At 35.3% G+C, this 18,890-nt stretch overlaps 1 protein-coding gene across 1 annotated transcript in view; it reads left to right on the forward strand.

Annotated features, from left to right (window-relative positions):
• Window positions 1-18,890, forward strand: part of Ophn1 (oligophrenin 1) — a 350,877-nt gene that overhangs the window by 94,983 nt on the left and 237,004 nt on the right. The window contains exon 3 of the mRNA XM_048797200.1: window positions 15,942-16,037. Within this exon, the coding sequence (XP_048653157.1) occupies window positions 15,942-16,037 (96 nt within the window). The remainder of the gene's footprint in view (window positions 1-15,941; window positions 16,038-18,890) is intronic.

The following is an 18,890-nucleotide window of genomic DNA, read 5'->3' on the forward strand; positions in this document are numbered from 1 at the left end:
TAGTTTTTTTTTTTTTTTTTGCATGTGAAAATCGATTTTTTCTCAGTTCCAATTATTAAAAAGAACTTTCTATATTGAATAGTCTTCCAACCCTTGTTGAGAATGAATTGGACATAAATGAATATTTTCTGGGCCTTTTATTCTATTCCATTGGTCGAAATGTCTGTCCTCATGCCAGTACCATATTGGTTTGGTTACAATGCTTTTGTTTTAAATTTTGAAATCAGAAAGTGTTAGAGATCCTCAATTTTGTTCTTGTATCTCAAGATTTTTTTTTTTTTTTCTGTTTGGATTCCCATAGTGATACCGCTGGTTATTGGTGACAAGTCCTGCTTCCCCATATGTTGAAGTTTGAACATTAGAGAAGCACACCAAGGCAAGCATATAAAGCAGGGTTTATTTAAAAAGGGGTAACAAAGACTTCTCCCTGGAGGGAGAAGGGGGTATCATGGTATCCCAAGAGGCCAGGTGTTCTGCCCTTTTTATATGTCCTAGGCTTCCTTTGTGCTCCTGCCCTCTTCCCCTTATCTTTCTTCTTCCTGCTTATACTAGGCCCAGGAATGCTTGGTGCAATAGACCACAGGTTGGAAAGTGATGGGCTGAAGGGGGAAGGGCAGGATGGAGTAGACAAGGACACATTAACAACCTTATAGCTCCCTGTAGGGAGCAGCAATTCCTGGGATAGGTTACCTTGGCAACAGGTTGGAGCAAGGGCAGGTTCTTGATAAGGGTGGAGGAAGGGCTCTGAAGGAATTAACATTTCAATCTCTCAGGGGAGAAGTCTCCAACTTCCCAGTCTCACTCAAAATTGGCCTCCTTGATCCTACTCGATTGATTTACCTATCTGTACTGACTGCCTGTCTAATTCTGGCTTCAGTAGTATTCTATATGAATTTTAGGATGTGTTTTTTTAAATTTCTGTTAAAACATCTTTGAAATTTTCATTGCGCTTGCATTGGATCTGTAGACTGCTTTGGGTAGTATTATTGTCTTTACTAATAAGTCTTCTATTTTGTGACAACAGAGGTCTTTGCATTTATTTATGTCTTTTAAAAATATTTTTAGTTAGAGATGGACATAATACTATTATTTTGTTTATTTAGTTTTATGTGGTGCTGGGGATTGAACCCATTGCCTCACATGTGCTAGGCAAGTGCTCTACCACTGAGCCACAACCCCAGCCCCTGTGTTTATTCATGTCTTTTAAAAAATTTCCATCAATGTTTTGTGATTTTCAGTATTGATAAGTCTTTGATCTCCTTGATTAACTTTATTCCAAAGTATTCTATGTTTTTACACAATTATAAATGGAAATATTTGTCCATTTTCCTCTTTTATATCTTTATTTATTTGTTTTATTTATTTTTATTTGGTGCTGAGGATACAACCCAGTGCCTCACACGTTTGAGGCAAGTGCTCTACCACTGAGCTACAGTCCCAGCTCCTCATTTTCGTTTTCAAATTGTTCTTGGTTAGTGTATATAAATTCACCTCTTTTTTGTGCTTTAATTTTGTATACTGAACCATTGCTAAATTTATTAGCTCTAATATTATTTCTGTTAATATATTTAGGATTTTGTACATATAAATTTATGTTGCCTGTGAACAGAAAATTTTACTACTTTTCCAACCTGAATGGCTTTTCTTTCTTTTACATGACTAATTACTCTGGCTAGAATGTCCAATTCTATTTTGAGTAGAATGGATGTAAGTGGGCATCCTTGTTTATTCTTTTTTTTTTTTTTTTAAAGAGAGAGAGAGAATTTTTTACTATTTATTTCTTTAGTTTTCGGCAGACACAACATCTTTGTTTGTATGTGGTGCTGAGGATCGAACCCAGGCTGCACGCATGCCAGGCGAGCGCGCTACCACTTGAGCCACATCCCCAGCCCCCTTGTTTATTCTTGATCTTAAGGGGAAAGCTTTCAAACTCTCATCATTGAAAATAATGCTGCAGGTTAAACTGCAGGTTTTTCATACATAACCTTTTTCATGTTGACACTATCTTTTATTTGTACTTAATTGAGTATTTTTATGATGAAATGGTTTTTGAATTTTGTAAAATCATGAATCATCACTGAATTCTCTGTTCCTTAAGCTCCTGTTGAACTCATGTTTTGAGAATGCCAGGAGCTGAAACAAAGAAAAACCTCAAAAGAAATAAAACTAAGAGCTACTTATCCCAGTCTCTGCAGATTGGTTTTATGCTAGAGCATTTATTCACTGCTTAGCTAGGATTTCTCTGAGCCTAGGAATCAGACACTGTTTTAACCTAGTTCTGTTTTTATTTTATAGGACACATATGTTCTCACTAGTTCATTATATCAGTTTAGTCAATAACAGCCTAATTTTAAAATAAAAATTACTAAGTTTATTTATAAAATTATGTCTATTTTTAATATACTTTATATACCTTTTTATTTTAATGCCTCCACAACCCCCTGAAGTAGATGATATCATCCTCATTTTACAGTTGTAAGAACCAAATATAAGTCACTGTAGCTGGTAAACAGTGGGTTTTTTCCTTTTCTTTTTTTCTTTTTAAATGTACATGACAATGGACTCTGTTTTGGCATAGTATACATATACTAAGTATTAACTTATTCTAATTAGGATTCTACTCTTCTGGTTGTACATGATGCAGAGTTACCCTGGTCATGTATTCAAATACAATGATAAGAAAGTCATGTCTGATTAATTCTAATTTAGGCCTAGAAAAGAAAGGTAAATTATCCAAACCAATAAAACTGATTTGTTATAGATTGGTTTTATGCTAGAGCATTTATTCACTATGCTAGAGGCAAGACTTGAAATCTAGTCTTAGTGATATCTGCATTTCTTCTGCCTTGTAAAAGCATATAGACCTACCAGGGTGTAAAGGAAGGATTGATTTAAACTGATAAATTCATAAATACAAAAGGATATATGCTTAAGAGAGTGATTTTTCTTTCTTTCTTAACTGAAAGCAGTCAAAGGCACCAACTCTAGCAGTCCCTTTGGAATCTAGCATCTTTCTTTTGCCTAAACATCTCTCCTTGCAAGTCTAGCTTTCTAGACTTATCCTCTACCATAACTTATCTCAGCTACCGTAAGTCTATAATTTCCTAATGTGCAGCCTGCTCTAAAGCTTCTAAAAGTAGAAATACATCCATCAATTTGTGAGTCATATTGAAACTTAGCTACTTCAGTTTCATCCCAATTAAATACTTGGTATAAATGGAGTTACTATGCACAATGTAGATAAATGTGCATACCATGGCTGTAGGTAACATTCAGTACAAGTTTTCCTATTAGTTGTCTTCTCTATAATTTGACACTAATTAGGATGTGGTTTCCATTATTTTTTTCTAGACACACTCCTCCTTCACCCCTGTTAAATCTGGTCCGTTGGCCCAGAACAATTTTTTTGTATATTTCTCCTGAAGCAGCTTTAAGGAGAAAAAAGGATTCCCAGCAGAATTCATATGCAGTTTCCTATATCTATATTCTTTAAATACTTGATGGTATACAGTTATAACACTGAAACTTTGAGCCTTAATCAATTTTTGCAACATTCATTTAGTATTATTTGGGTCAATGAAATTGGAGTAAATGGCTTATATTTTAGAATGCATGAGGGTGGGAAAGTAGATTCAATTTTTCATATCGAATTTATTAAATCAATAAGACATGTTGAAATTTGAAAAATAATTTTAGCTAAATTTGTAGATATTTCAAAATGTCTAGAAGAGTACAAAATTCCTGGTACATGTAAATGATTAATGTTTGAAGAGCTGGACATGTTTAATATTCCAGTTTGATTATTATACATTATATACATGTCAACATGTGTCAAATTACCATAATCTATTCCAAAAAGATGTATGAGTATTACATATTAAGAAAAATTATTGACTCCAGAGTTTATGATGGCTCCAGCCCAGGTCCCTTTCCTGAGCTCCAGACCCTAAATCTATCATTGAGCTTGCATCATCTGGATACCCCTACTGTATCTCAAATTTAACAATTTCCAAACCTGCTCCTCCCCTTCTATTCTTTCTGGGTTAAGAGCTAATTCATCTGTCTAGTTGCTGAAAATTAGCTTAACTCTTCCTCATTTCATACTATGTTAGTCACTAACATCTTTCTTTTGCCTAAACATCTCTCCTTGCAATCATAATAGCAAGGTATAAATGTGTTTGAATGTACTCTGTAATGTTATTGCAGTAGTCTCCTGAGAGCTGTTAGAATGATTTTCTACTATGTATATTTTCTCAGCCTTCTTGGAAGTTTTTAATGGCTCATTACCTATATGATCATGTTCAAATCCCCTAGTATTTCATGCAATGCCTCTTAAAGGCAGGCCCTTTAGCCTTCTAGACTTATCTTCTACCATAACTTATCTCAGCTACCGTAAGTCTGTAATTTCCTAAATTTTCAGTGTTTGTGTATTTGTGTGTGTGTGTGTGTGTGTGTGTGTTTGTAACTGTTATTCTGTGTAATTTGCTTCTAATCCATACCAGAGATCTCCCACTGTATTCAGCTAAAATGGCACTCCTCAGTGAGGCTTTCTCTGAAATCCCTACCACACTCTCAGAGTTAATCATTCATTCTGTTTTTACTCTTTGTTCTTTGTTCCTTTCCTTTTTTATGAATTACACTGGATTGCAAGGATTTCTTCATGTATGCCTTCTCTTCTATACTCTGAGACTCTGAGGGCATGAAGTGTATCTTATATATTTTGTCTTCCTAGCATCCGATATAGAGCCTGACATGCACTGTGGCTTTGGTGAATTTGTTCATTTATTTATTCAAAAAGTATTTGATGAATGCCTACTCTGTGAAAGGCATATTTAGGTGTTGGAGATATAGGGTCCTTGCTGTCATTGACAATATAGTTTAGTATTAGTGTGTTGGCTCAATTACATGGTTGGTAAGTCTATTGGTTGCTGGGGGCAGAGTCATTCCTCTTGAATTGAAATGAGTCTCCCACTTTAAGAAAACAACAGTATTTGTCATCAATAATAAAATTCAAGTTTTATATGAAGCTCCAGGTTTGATCTCTAACACATCAAAAAATCCAATTTTCAGGCAAAAATTGGAACTATGGAATGTATGTACCCACTTTTGTGTGCTTCACAGCTTTCCAATATTTAGACTTTTTGATGAGGTTGGTGTGATATTAACAATGTGCTCTTTATGTTGAATGATGAATATATATTGAATCAAAATTCAAAGATTTGCATAACCCAATGGACCAGTATTTTCCAAAGAACCAGTGTGTGATATGACCAAATCACACATAGGCAAAAGATTCATGCAGTGCAAGCAAAAATCTTTTCATATGACAAGACTGACCAACTTTTTTCAGTGGATGATGGTATGAAAATGCAATTGATAAGGTTCTTGATACTACATTGCAACTAATTTTTAAGAAACTACCACTTGTCCAGATTTGGTTTGTGCTCTGCTTTGGATATGATTTGAATATGTCCCTTAAAGGGCCATGTCTTGGAAGCTTGGTCCTTAGTCTATGTTGGAAGCTTGTGAAATCTTTAAGAGGTAAGGGCCTAGTGGAAGTTAATTGGGTTATTGGGCATGCTGTTATCAGAAGGTTTTAATGTAGGTATTATAGGACCCAAATATTTCCTGTGAGAGTGGGTTGTTATTTAAAGAGTAAGACTGGTCTCTGCATCACCATGGCTTCCTATCTTGCCATGTGACTTCTCTTTCCCTCTTGTATGCACTCCTACCATAGTGCCATCCTCCATGTTGTCATATTTCCAGAAGGCCCTCACTAGGGGCTGACCAGAGGAGGCCACTTCACTTAAAACTGTGAGGAAAATAAACTTATTTTCTTATACATGTCCAACCTTAGGTATTTTGTTGTAGCAGCAGAAAATGGACTAATTCAGTGCCATAGCAAGGAAAAATATTACAATCTGGGTGTAAATAGGATTTCTTTATATCTTCAGCTGAAACAACATATCACAACAAATTGAATGCAGAAGCAGATGACAGTCTAGCTGTTTTAAGCCAGACATTAAAGAGATTTATAAAAATGTAAAATAATTCCAATTCTTGATATATTACTTGCTTTTTAAAACATTTTTTTTCCATAAAATGTTATTTATGTTAACATACAATTAGTTTATTGGTGTTATTTAAAATAAATTAATACATATTTAAAATAATTTCAATATCAATAGATAAACTAGAAGTAAACAAGGTTGTTTAGAGACAATAATTAAAATGATAAGAGGGATGTAAGACCAAAATGTTTCAAATTATATAAATTAAATTTTAATGAAATAGCAGTCTCTATCAGATGCCCTCCTTTTATCCACCAAGTAAGTGTCCCATGTAGATGATTGCAATAACAGCTTTAGTCAATTCAATGAAATCTTCTTTGATAGTGACTGGTAATATACTTTAGAGGGCTTGTCTTCTAAAAGTGGCTTTTTAGGTCATGTTACCCTAGACCACCTATATCTTGGATGTGACATGGAATTATACTTAAACCCTAGTAGAACACCTGGATTTCTGTTAGGCTAGAAGAAGTTGAATTTCTCTTCTGAGCTCCAGGTTTTGGAATGGCACAGGCAATACTCAAACATGCTAAATTAGCAGGGTTATTTTTTGGCGGGGGGAGTAGTACTTACTGGAGATTGAACACAGTGCCTTGTGCATGCTGGGCAAGTAATCTACCATTGAGCCACACCCCCAGTGCATTTTATCTATCTATCTATCTATCTATCTATCTATCTATCTATCTATCTATCTATCTTGCTGCTTGGGATTGAACCTAGAGGTGCTTTATCACTGAGCCATATCGCCAGCCCTTTTTGTTTTATTTTACTTTTTAAAATTTTGAGACTTGGTCTTAAGTTGCTCAGGGCCTCGTTGAGTTGCTGAAGCTGGTCTTGAATATGAAATCCTCCTGCCTCAGCCTCCTGAGTCACTGGGATTACAAGCATGTGCCACCATGCCAGACTAATTTTTAAATTTTGAGACAGGGGCTCACTAAATTGTCCTGGCTGAACTTGAAATCACTGTCCTCTGCTTTAGCCTCTCAGGTAGCTGGGATTATAGCTGAATGGTACCATACCTGGCTAAATTTGCAGTTTTTATTAGGAAAGGGAGGAAAGAGAGGATTTATATAATTTATAAATTTATATAAATTAATTCTTTCTATAGCAATCTGGGGTATTTTTGAGGAATCTGTTTTTCATGGGAGGACAATAAAAGCCAGTGTAGACATGAAGATGATAACAATTTTCATTTGAAGGAAGCTTCGAATTCACTTGGATAAATAAGATATGGAAAAACATTTACACATTTTGAATTTTAAAACAATTGTAGATTTATAAGAAGCTTCAAAATAGAGTCATGTGTACCTTTCTTTTTTAAAAATATATTTTTTAGTTGTAGATGGACACAATCCTTTATTTTTATGTGGTACTGAGGATTGAACCCAGTGCCTCATGTGTGCTAGGCAAGTGCTCTACTACTGAGCTACAGTACAAGCCCATGTGTACCTTTCTTAATGAGACATCTTGCATAAATACAGCCTAATATAAAAAGCAGGAAATGAACATTGGTAAAGTGGGTATGTCTAGTTCTGTGCCATTTTGTCATGTGTAGATTTGCTTAACCACCATTACAATCAGGATCCAGAAATATTTTTATCACTGCAATTACCTGCTTTGTGCTACTCCTTCTAGGCATACCTATCTCCCTTCTCCATTCATATTTTTTCTTTTGTTCCATTCATATTTTAATGATAGCTTTATTGAGATATAATTTTACAGCATAAACTTTACCTCAAAAGTGTACGATTTAGTGTTTTTAGTATATTCATAGATGTGCATCCATTAAACTATTTAATTCAACCATGTATTAATCACATCATCAAACACTCATACCTGTTAGTAGTCTTCCCCTTTCTCCCTTGCCCAGAAACCACTAATTTGTCTCTGCATATTGGTGTATTTTGGATATGAAACTTAAATGATCACACAGCATGTGATGCTTTCTGTCTGTCTTTTTTTCTCTTGACATAGTATTTTCTTCTTCAAAAAGTTTTAATTAGCACAATTATTTACTACACAATAAATAGATGCCATATGCTGTTTTGAAATATGTAGTTTTAGCAGGATAGCTTCAAGTTTCATCTATGCCATAGCATAGGCTCCTCCACTATCAAAGTTCTGCACCAGAGTGGTACATCTTTTACACTTGATGAACTATACTAACATGTCTTGACAAACTAAATTTCATAGTTTGTATCAGGGTTTGCTTTTGGTGTTACATATTTAATAGGTTTGGACAACTATATAATGACTTGTATCTACCATTGTAGTATCACTGCCCTAAAAATCTTCTGTGCTTTGCCTATTTTCCACACTCTTCTCCTTTACCTCTAAAAATTGCTAATCTTTTTTACTGTCACTGTAGTTTTACCCTGTCTGGAATGTCATGTAGTTGGAATCATACAGCATTTAGACTTCGACTTTTTTTTCTGTTAATATCAGTATCAGTTTTATAGACTTAGACTTTTTATATTGCCTTCTTCTACTTAGTCATCTGCACATAACCACTTTACCAATGTTCATTCCATGCTTTTTTCATAACTTTTTTATACTGAATAATATTTAATTATCTGGCTCTACCACATTTATTTATCTACTCATCTATTGAAGATCTGTTGAAGGAGATTGTATTCATCAGAGTTTTCTAGAGGAACAGAACCAATAGGAGATATATGTTATAAAAAGGGGATTTATTAGATTGGCTTACATAACCAGAAGCTGGATCATCCCATAATGGTGGTCTGCAGGCTGGAGAGCTATAGGAACCAGTAGCTGCCCAGTCAAAGAAGCTGAAGCCTCAAGACAAGAAGGAACAGTGATGCAGCCCTATTCTGGGACTGGAAGCAAGGCCTGGGAACTCCTTGGAGAGTCACTGGTCAGAGTACACTTTGGAAGAGTGAAGGGGCTAGTCTGATATCCTCAGCAATTGAGAAAGGAAATCTAGAAAAATAGAGGAAAGGGGGAGGGGTAGGGGGATGGGACAGGAGAAAAAAGTGTGGATCCTGAACTGAAATTGAATTCCATGCATGTATGTGTTTGTTGGGATGATCCTGACTACTATGTATAACTATAAAGCTCTAATAAAAAATTTTATAAGTAGATGTAATTTAAAAAAGGAATCTGTTCAAGAAGAACGAAGCTTGTGTCTGTTTCTGCTTTCTCGTTCTTTTGACTTTTTATTCCATCTGAGCCTCCAATCTATTGGACTGTGCTGCCCACACTTAGGATGGGTCTCTGCTTTAGTTCACTGTCCCAAATGCCAATCATTCCTAGAAACACCCTGACTGAGACAATCAGAAACCTTTTATTCTTTGATATCTCTTAATCCAATCAAGCTGAGAATTCAGATTAACCATCACATAGATCTTTGTTGCTTTCAAGTTTTATCAATAATGAATAAAACTGCAATGAACATCTTTGTGCACGTTTTTAATATTTATTTTTTAGTTGTAGTTGTCAGTACCTTTATTTTTAATTTATTTTTATGTGGTGCTGAGGATCAAACCCAGGGCCTCGCATACACTAGGCAAGTGCTCTACCACTGAGCCACAACCCCAGTCCCCTTTGTGTACTTTTTTGTGTGCACATGTTTTTGACTCATTTGAGTAAATATCAAGGAATGCAATTACTGTATCTTATAACTATAGAGCATGTTAAGTTCTATAAGAAATGGTCAAACTATCTTCCAAAGTGGATGTGCCATTTTGTATGCCTACCAACAATGAGAGTTCTTATTGCTCCACATCCTTTCCAGCATATAGTGTTGGGTATTTTTATATATGCTAATTTGCCCCCTATAGATTTTCTCTGGAGAGTTATATTCTCAGATCCTTTTTCTAATTTTTAATTATATCATTTCTTTTCTTACTATTAAGTTTTAAGAGTCCTCTTTATATTTTGGATACCAGTCTTTTATCAGATAATTCTTTTGTACATATTTTCTCACAGTCTGTCACTTCTCTTTGGAGTTTACTGACGCTGTCTTTCAAAGAGAAGCAGCTTATTTTTGAGACAGGATCTTGCTCTGTTGCTGGTCTTGAACTCCTGGGCTCAAGAGATCCTTCTGTCTCAGTCTCCTGAGTAGCACTACAGGGGACTACAGTGGACTACAAGTGTGTACCACCATGCCTGACTGAAAGGAGAAGCTTTCAAAAAAATTTAATGAAGTCCAGTTTATCAATCATTTATTTTATTGATTATACCTTTGATATTACATGTAAAATGCCATTGAAATATCAAAGGTCATGTAGGTTTTCCCCTAAATTATTTTCTAGGAATATTATACTTTTATGTTCTATGAATATGGCTGTTCATCCACTTATGGCTGTAAAACACTTTGTATAATTTCAATCCTGTTAAATTTATTGAAGCTTCTGTTTCAGCTTACCAGATAGTGTATCATAGAGAATTTCCTTGTGAACTTGAGAAGAATGTGTATTTTCTTGGTAGAATTACATAAGAGTGTTCTATAGATTTATGTTAGTTTTAGATGGTTTACAGTATTCTTAAAATCTTGTGTTCTTTGATTTTTCTGCCTATTTATCATCGAACATGGAACACTGAAATTTTCAACTATTTTTCCCTGGCTCATCTATTTCTTCCTTCATTTCTGTAGGATTTTTGCTTCATATATTTTTATCAGTTATTTGGTAAATATATCTTTGTAATTATAATGTTTTTCTGATTAATTGATTTTTTAATCATTATCACATTCCTTTCTTTGTCTCTAGTCATGATTTTTGTCTTTTAAACATTTTGTCTTATAGCCATTTCTCAACTCTTTTGGTTGCTGATTTATGCAATATTTCAGGGACAGTTCTAACTGATTACATATTTTTCTTGAATATGTACCAATTTTTCCTATATGTGTCTTATAATTCCTGAAAAGTGAACATTTTAATGTAATAGACTGTGACAGTTTTGGAAATTAGATCTTCCCCATTTCTCCAGGATTTGGAGTCATTATGTAGGATTATTGTTTATTAACTTTATAGAATAATTATGTAAAGTCTATATAATTGTTTTATGAAGTCACAGAAATGTCTAGTAGGTTAATTTACTGGAAACCTAATGTTTGGACAATGGTTTAATTAAATAATAGAAACTAGTAAGGCTCTTCATCTTTGCTGAAGGAGTTTGGATGTGTGCATGGGGATAGGGGTAAGCCTTTAATACTCAGATAGGAAATCAAAAATTTTGCCTTACCATTTTCTTTCTATTTGTGCAAGATTAGTCAGGGATGAGAAATTAGGTACTCAAATCCTTCATGAGCATACACACAACCCAGGGTATGCACAAATGCCTTCACATGCATGTCTTTCTAGATTTCTCAGGATATGTTGGAGCTTTTCAAAACCCCATGTAGGCATTCATTGTCTAATTGTCATCATCTGTCTCTTTTTAACCAAGAGTTAACCCCAACTTGTCAAGTTGTCTTAGGCCACCACAATTTTGAATAATTTGAGTCCTAAAATTCATATGAAAGAATAAATAACCCAGAATTACCAAAACAATACTGAACAGTAAGCGTGATGCTGGAAGCAATCATAAAACTTGATTTTAAATTGTAGTACAGAGTCATAGTAACAGAAATATCATGGTAATGGCATCAAAAGGGCCATGAACACTAATGGAATAAAACAGAAGACACAGAGATAAAACCACATAAATGTAGTTATCACATACTAGACAAGGTTCCTGTAACATATATTGGAGAAAATATAGCCTTTTAACAAATAGGGCTGGGAAAACTAGATATACACATGCAGTAGAAAGGAATTTAACCTCTATCTCTCACCCTGCTCAAAAGTCAGCTCAAAATTGATTAAAGACCTAGAAATTAGATCAGAAACCCTGCACTGGCTAGAAGATAATATAGGCCCAGCACTTCATCATATTGGCACAGGAACTGACTTCCTTAACAAGATTTCTAGAGCTCGAGAAATAAAAGCAGAATCAATAACTGAGACATCATCAAATTTAAAAGCTTCTGCACAGCAAAAGAAATAATTGAGAGCATGAAGAGGGAGCCAACAGAATGTGAGAAAGTCTTTGCTAGTTTTCTGACTGGTGATTAATACCCACCATGTATAAGGACCTCAAAAAAACTTAACACTAAAATCCACATTAATAAATGGCCAAATGGTACAAACAGAAATTTCTCAAAAGAAAAATATAAATGGCCAACAAATATATTTTTTAAAATGTTCAACACCCTTAGCAATCATGGAAATGCAAATCAAAATTACACTACATTGGGGCTGGGGTTGTGGCTCAGTGGTAGAGCACTCACCTAGCATGTGGGAGGCACTGGGTTTGACCCTCAGCACCACATAAAAATAAATGAATAAAGGTATTGTGTCCAACTACAACTAAAAAAATACACTATATCATCCCCCTCCAGTTATAATGTTAGTCATTAAAAATTTTGGATGATTGTTTTTGACAAATACTCTCATGGTAGTGTTGTTTTCACAGAATGGGCTTCAAGTTGGGACAAGCAAATATAAGCCCTGACAATGAAGCTTTCAGGACCTGTCAAACTGGATAAATAGTGATAATTCTCTGAGGGGGAACCTTAAGAAACTCCAATCACATTTTTTCTCCTCCAGTGGCTGCTAAAATGTTGGTTTTCACAGTTATTGCAGCTGTGAGGCTGTTGATTTTCAATGATGCTGGGGAGACATTGATATGATTAGCATAACTTAATACAGCACTGTTCTTACTTAGGTTCATTCCTTTTTCTAGAATAAACATTACTCAGATTGTGAAGCCTTTAGTTGATTTAGAGAATATTTGTTGTACATAGTCTGATGAAAAACTTATATCTAGAATATATGAAGATATCTTTCAGCTCAGTGATAAGAAGAGAAACTATCTAGAGATTACTAAAATCCAATTGGCATATAAGATTGTACCATTATTTATCATGAAAGTGCAAATTAAAATTACAGAGAGGTAACACTGTACTACCATTAAAATTTCTAAAATGAAAATAAATATGTAAATTGACAGGTGTTGGTAAGTATGTGGATCATCTAAAATTTTTATACATTTTTAATATAAATAGGAAATAGTAAATTACTTTGGAAGACACTTTGACCATTTCTTATATAAACATAATTTCCAGCTTATCATATAACCCACTTATTGATCTTCTAGGTATCTACCCATAAGAATTGAAAACTTATCCTCGGAAGTCTTTGCATGATATTTTTTTCAGTACCAGGGATTGAACCCAGGGGTGCTTTACCACTGAGCTACATTCCTCAGTCCATTTTAATTTTTTTTTTAAATTTTGAGATGGAGTCTCAATAAGTTGCTGAGAGTTTTGTTAAGATGCTGAGGCTGGCTTTAGTCTTGCTGTCCTCCTGCCTAAGCCTCCCTAGTAGCTGGGATTATTAGGTTTGCACTACTGCACTCAGCCTTGTGAATGCTTACAGCAGCTTTATTTACAATTATGAGAAAAAAGACATAAATATGTATGAGTAGATGAGTAAATGAACGCATTTTAATATTTACACAGTGGAATATTACTTAGCAATAAAAAATGAATTGCTGATACACATGACAATGTGGATGAATTTTTGAAGTATTGTACAGACTTTAGTTGGACATAAAATGTATGTTTTATATGATTCCATTTTATGAAACGCTAGAAAAATGTAGTGTTGGTATTAGTCCATTTTCTGTTGCTAATAACACAACACTTATAGACTGGATATTTTAAAGAAAAGAGGTGTATTTTGGTTCATGGTTATGGAGGTACAAATATGAGTGGCTACATGCCTTCTTGTTTTCAGAGTTCTGAGGTGGTACAGGGCATCATATGGGAAGGTCAAGAGGCAGGGAGTGTGTGTGAATGTCTGTGTATCTCTGTAGTTTCTTCTTTTTCTTATAATTCTACCAGGTTCCAATCATGGGGGCTCTACCCTGATGAACTTGTCTAAATCTGAGTACCTTTGAGGCCCCCTATCCATACACCTTTATCAAATTAAGTTTCCACTCTTATAATAATCCAGAGCTTACATATTGTTTATTATCATTTGGAATGATAATAGATTGTGCTATAAATAGGACATTAAGACAACATAGTATCTTTTACATATATACACTGTTCTATAAATAGGACATTGTGTAAATATGATATCTGGGATGCTGGGACAAAATGGGTTAACAGATATATGAATCCCCTAAGAATTGTGTTAAAAATGCAGTTTCTGATTTAGGAGGTCTTGGGTGGGGCTTCCAGGTGATGATGCTATTGGTGACCTAGGAATCATTCTTGGAGTAGCAAGAGTCAAGAGGTTGTTTGGCTTAGAGCCCTGGCAGAAAGTCATATTTAAAAATAATTTCTTAGCTGGGCAGAGTGGCACATGCCTGTAATCCCAGCCAGCCTCATCAACTAAGTGAGGCCCTAAGCAACTCAGTGAGCCCTGTCTCTAAATGAAATACAAAATAGAGCTGGGGATGTGGCTCAGTGGTCAAGTACTCCTAGGTTCAATCCCTGGTACAAAAAAAGATTCTCAAAACTGTAGCTAAATAGGATTTTATTTATACCATTTAAAAATTTTATATACTAGGGGCTGGGGTTGTGGCTCAGCAGTAGAGCACTTGCCTCGCATGTGTGAGGCACTGAATTCCATCCTCAGCACAACTTAAAAATAAGCAAAATAAAGCTGTAAAAAAATAAAATAAAACTAATTAAAAAATTATATACTAAAATTCAAAATCATTGACCAAAAATAAAGCATTTATCCATTTAGATCACTCTGACACACACACACACACACACACACACACACACACACACACACACACTATTCATTGCTTCCTTAGGCAAAGTCCCTTGGTAAATAGCCTGTGAACAAGCTAAATCTGTTCTCCTTGTAGGCAGTGTTTTAACCCAGGCTGTCATCTGGTTTAATGTGTAAAATGTCCAGACTGCACACATGTTTTCATGGGGAGGCCCCTGTAGAGGCAGACTGATCACCTGGCTTCTAGTTCTAGCACTGCCACCTAGGTCTGGGATTTTTAGTGTTATATCTCTAAAATGGAGATACATTCTTTCTTTGTAGATCGATTGTGCATATTTTTATATGAAACGTAAGAATGAATTTATTTCACTGCTTGTAATGGAGGTTTAACAAATCCTTAAAGCAGGCCCTTTAGAGTGCAACTATAGGGCCTTGGGCTGTAGCTCAGTGATAGAGCACTTGCCTAGCACGTATGAGGCACTGGGTTTGATCCTCAGCACTGCATAAATATAAAATAAATAAAAAGTAAAAAGAGTACAACTATAGCCAGGCATGGTGGTCCACACCTGTAATTATAGTGGTTCAGGAGGCTGAGGCAGGAGGATTGCAAATTCAAAGCCAGGCTCAGCAACTTAGCAAGGCCCTAAGCAACTTAGCATGACCCTGTCTCAATAAATAAATAAATAAATAAATAAATAAATAAATAAATAAATAAGAAAGAGCTGGGGATGTGGCTTACTGGTAACACAACCCTGGGTTCAATTCTGGCACCAATATAAATAAAATACATAAATAAAAAGAGTGCAACTATGTAGTTTCAGGTCTTCCAGGCTTTGAGTAAAACTAGTCAGAGAGGAGCAGGGTGTAGCCATGAAGCATATCCCCTAATGTTAAGAAGGACTTCACTAAGCCATCCCGTTCTCCTGTTCTTTAATTTATAGTTTAGTTGCTTAAATTTCCTTCTGAAAGTATGATCTTTTGTTTAACTTCTTTAAGTGCAAGTTGCTACCTGTCCAGAACACTTCCTTTGTTCTCTATATACTCTAACAGACATGACGAAAGCAATTAAAGGGTAACAGTGTTGACTATTTCTCCTGTCCTCCTTTCTTTGCAGATTACTCCTCTGCTGTTCAGAAATTTTCCCAGACGTTGCAGTCCTTTCAGTTTGATTTTATTGGAGACACTCTGACTGACGATGAGATTAACATTGGTGAGTCTTCAGTTTCATGTGGCCATATACCTTTCTCTTTCTTTTTTTTTAAACCAAGGATTGAACCCAGAGGTGCTTTACCACTGAGCCACATTCCCAGCCCTTTTAATTTTTTTATTTGTTTAGTTTTTAATACCTTTATTTTATTTATTTGTTTTTATGTGGTGCTGAGGATGAAACCCAGTGCCTTACATATGCAAGGCAAAAGCTCTACCAACTGAGCCACAACTTCAGACCCCCCCCCTTTTTATTTTTTTAACACAGGGTTTTGTTAAGTTGCTTAGGGCCTCAATAAATTGCTGAGATTGGCCTTGAGCTTTTGATCCTCCTGCCTCAGCCTCCCAAGATGTTGGGATTACAGGCATGGGCTACTGTGCCCTGTACCTCTTAAGGTAGGTCCAAGGCTGGGTAGCTTCCTTGGTTTGCAGATACTGAACACTTGCATGTCTTCATTTTTTCTGATCCAGTGTCCAGTCCCTGGAAGGCTGCTTAGAAAAGATGAGGAAACTTTCTGTTAGTGATTTACCCACAACACAAGCAATCAAGAGCAGGCATGGTGGTGCATACCTGTAATCCCAGCACTCAAGAGGCAGAGGCAGGAGGATGGTTCCCCAGCCTCAAGAACTTAGCAAGAACCTGTCTCTAGATAAGATATAAAAAATGGCTGGGGATGTGGCTCAGTGGTTAAGGGCCCCTGGGTTCATTAACCCCAGTACCAAAAGAAAAAAATAAAAGCCCCAATCAAGACATCTGTAAACCTCCACTGAAGCCCTTGACTCAGTCTGCAGGGGGACTTTCCTTTAAAGTATCTAATGCAGTAAAATAAATATTTCTGTAGTGGATGATGTAAAGAGTGGTTTTGTGTATTTTTTAAAATGGCCTTTAAGTAGTGTTCTTATAATGAACAAATTCCCCTGGAAAGCTTAAAAATTAGTGTTGATGTAAGTACATGTTTTCAGACAACAGGAAGTTGGCATCTCCCTTGGTAAATGGATTGAACAAATTGTTCCATTAGCTGTGTGATGTTGGAAAAGGTATTTTCCCTCTCCGAGTCTCATTTTTGACCTCTATAAAATGTGGTCAACATCTCAAAGATGTTACCAATGACTGGGGTTGTGGCTCGGTGGAAGAGTGATTGCCTAGATGTGTGAGTCACTGGGTTTGATCCTTAGCACCACATAAATAAATACATGAAATAAAGTCATTGTGTCTATCTACAACTAAAAATATTTTTTAAAAGTTTATTTTTTAGTTGTGCACAATACTTTTATTTTTGTTATTTTTATGTGGTGCTGAGGATCAAACCAGGGCCTCGCACGTGCTAGGAGAGCGCTCTACCGCTGAACCACAACTGCAGCCCCCTAAAAATATTTTTTAAAAAGATGTTACCAAGATGAAATTAAACAGTGGAAGTAAATGAAACTCTGTGTTTGCTTTAGTTGTTATGAAGTTAAAGCAAGAGTCAACAAACTGTGGCCCTTGCGCTAAGGGCAGTCTATCACCTATTTTTGTAAATCAAGTCTTATTGGAACACAGTTACCATTATTTTCAAGTATTATCTATGGATATTTTTTATGGTACAACAGCAGCATTGAGTGGTAGTGACAGTGATACATGGCCCTCAGTGACTAAAATGTTTACTTTCTGGCTGGTTAAGAAAAAGTTTGCTGACCTTGAGTTAAAGGGTTAGTTTAAAACATTTGCCAGATGAGAACATTGAACCATAAAACTATTATGGATGATCTAATATTACTGGAAAATGTTAATAGTTACATTTATAAGCCCAAGAACTAAAATATAGAAGTGTATTATTATTAATAGGTGCCGGGTTGGGGATGTGGCTCAAGCTGTAGTGCGCTTGCCTGGCATGCGTGTGGCCTGGGTTCGATCCTCAGCACCACATACAAACAAAGATGTTGTGTCTGCCGAAAACTAAAAAAAAAAAAAATATTAAAATTCTCTCTCTCTCTCTAAAAAAAATAGGTGCCTATGTAAGGTTTTGAACAACCAACAATAAAAAAAATAGGTGCCTACTGTAGTATATTTTAATAACAAAGTATAAAATTATGATAGCAAACAGGATATTCCCTGCATAGAAATAGCTTATTGGATATTGTTTTTTTCACTCTTGTTTCCCCTGCACATAAAGGAGTTCCTGGTATATAATAGGTGCTCAATTAATGTTTGCTAAATGAATAAATAATGGATATATTTGCATTATATTAATATAGAAGTTACACTTTATTTGTTTCAAAAATTTTACTATTACAATTAGAATTGCAATTAATATTTTTATGAGAGTAAGATTGGTAAATATTTTGGTTAACTGGCTAAGTGTGGTAGTTATTTGTATTTGGATTATTTCCCTATTGATGCCCTTTCATTCTACTTCTGTGTATCTATCCTTGTTCAAGGGCATGACTTATTAAAAAGACAGATCATGGGCTCTGGAGTCAGACAGCCCAAATTTGAATTGCAGCTCTGCAGATTATTGGCTGCATAACTTTTGGCAAGTGATGTCACCTCTTTGAGTATTAATTTTTCTCATACATAAATTGGGGATGAGATAATAAATGCCAAGTGTGCACAGTGCCTAAGTAAATGTTAGCTATTTCAACATTATTGTTAATATAAGATCTGAATTTTTGTAGTGATAGAGTTGGAACCCAGGATCTTATACATGGTAGGCAAGGGCTCTGCCACTGAACTACATCCTTAGTCCTGTATTTATTTCTTAAAATAGATTCTGTTTTACCTATCAGTTGATGACTTTAAAGAGTGGAAGATATATGGCACATGCAATTTCATAAAATGCTTCCCATTTCTGCTGCTAGAATGGTCTGACTTTGAACA

This window comes from Marmota marmota, unplaced genomic scaffold, assembly GCF_001458135.2.
Source record: "Marmota marmota marmota unplaced genomic scaffold, marMar, whole genome shotgun sequence".
NCBI lineage: Eukaryota > Metazoa > Chordata > Mammalia > Rodentia > Sciuridae > Marmota > Marmota marmota.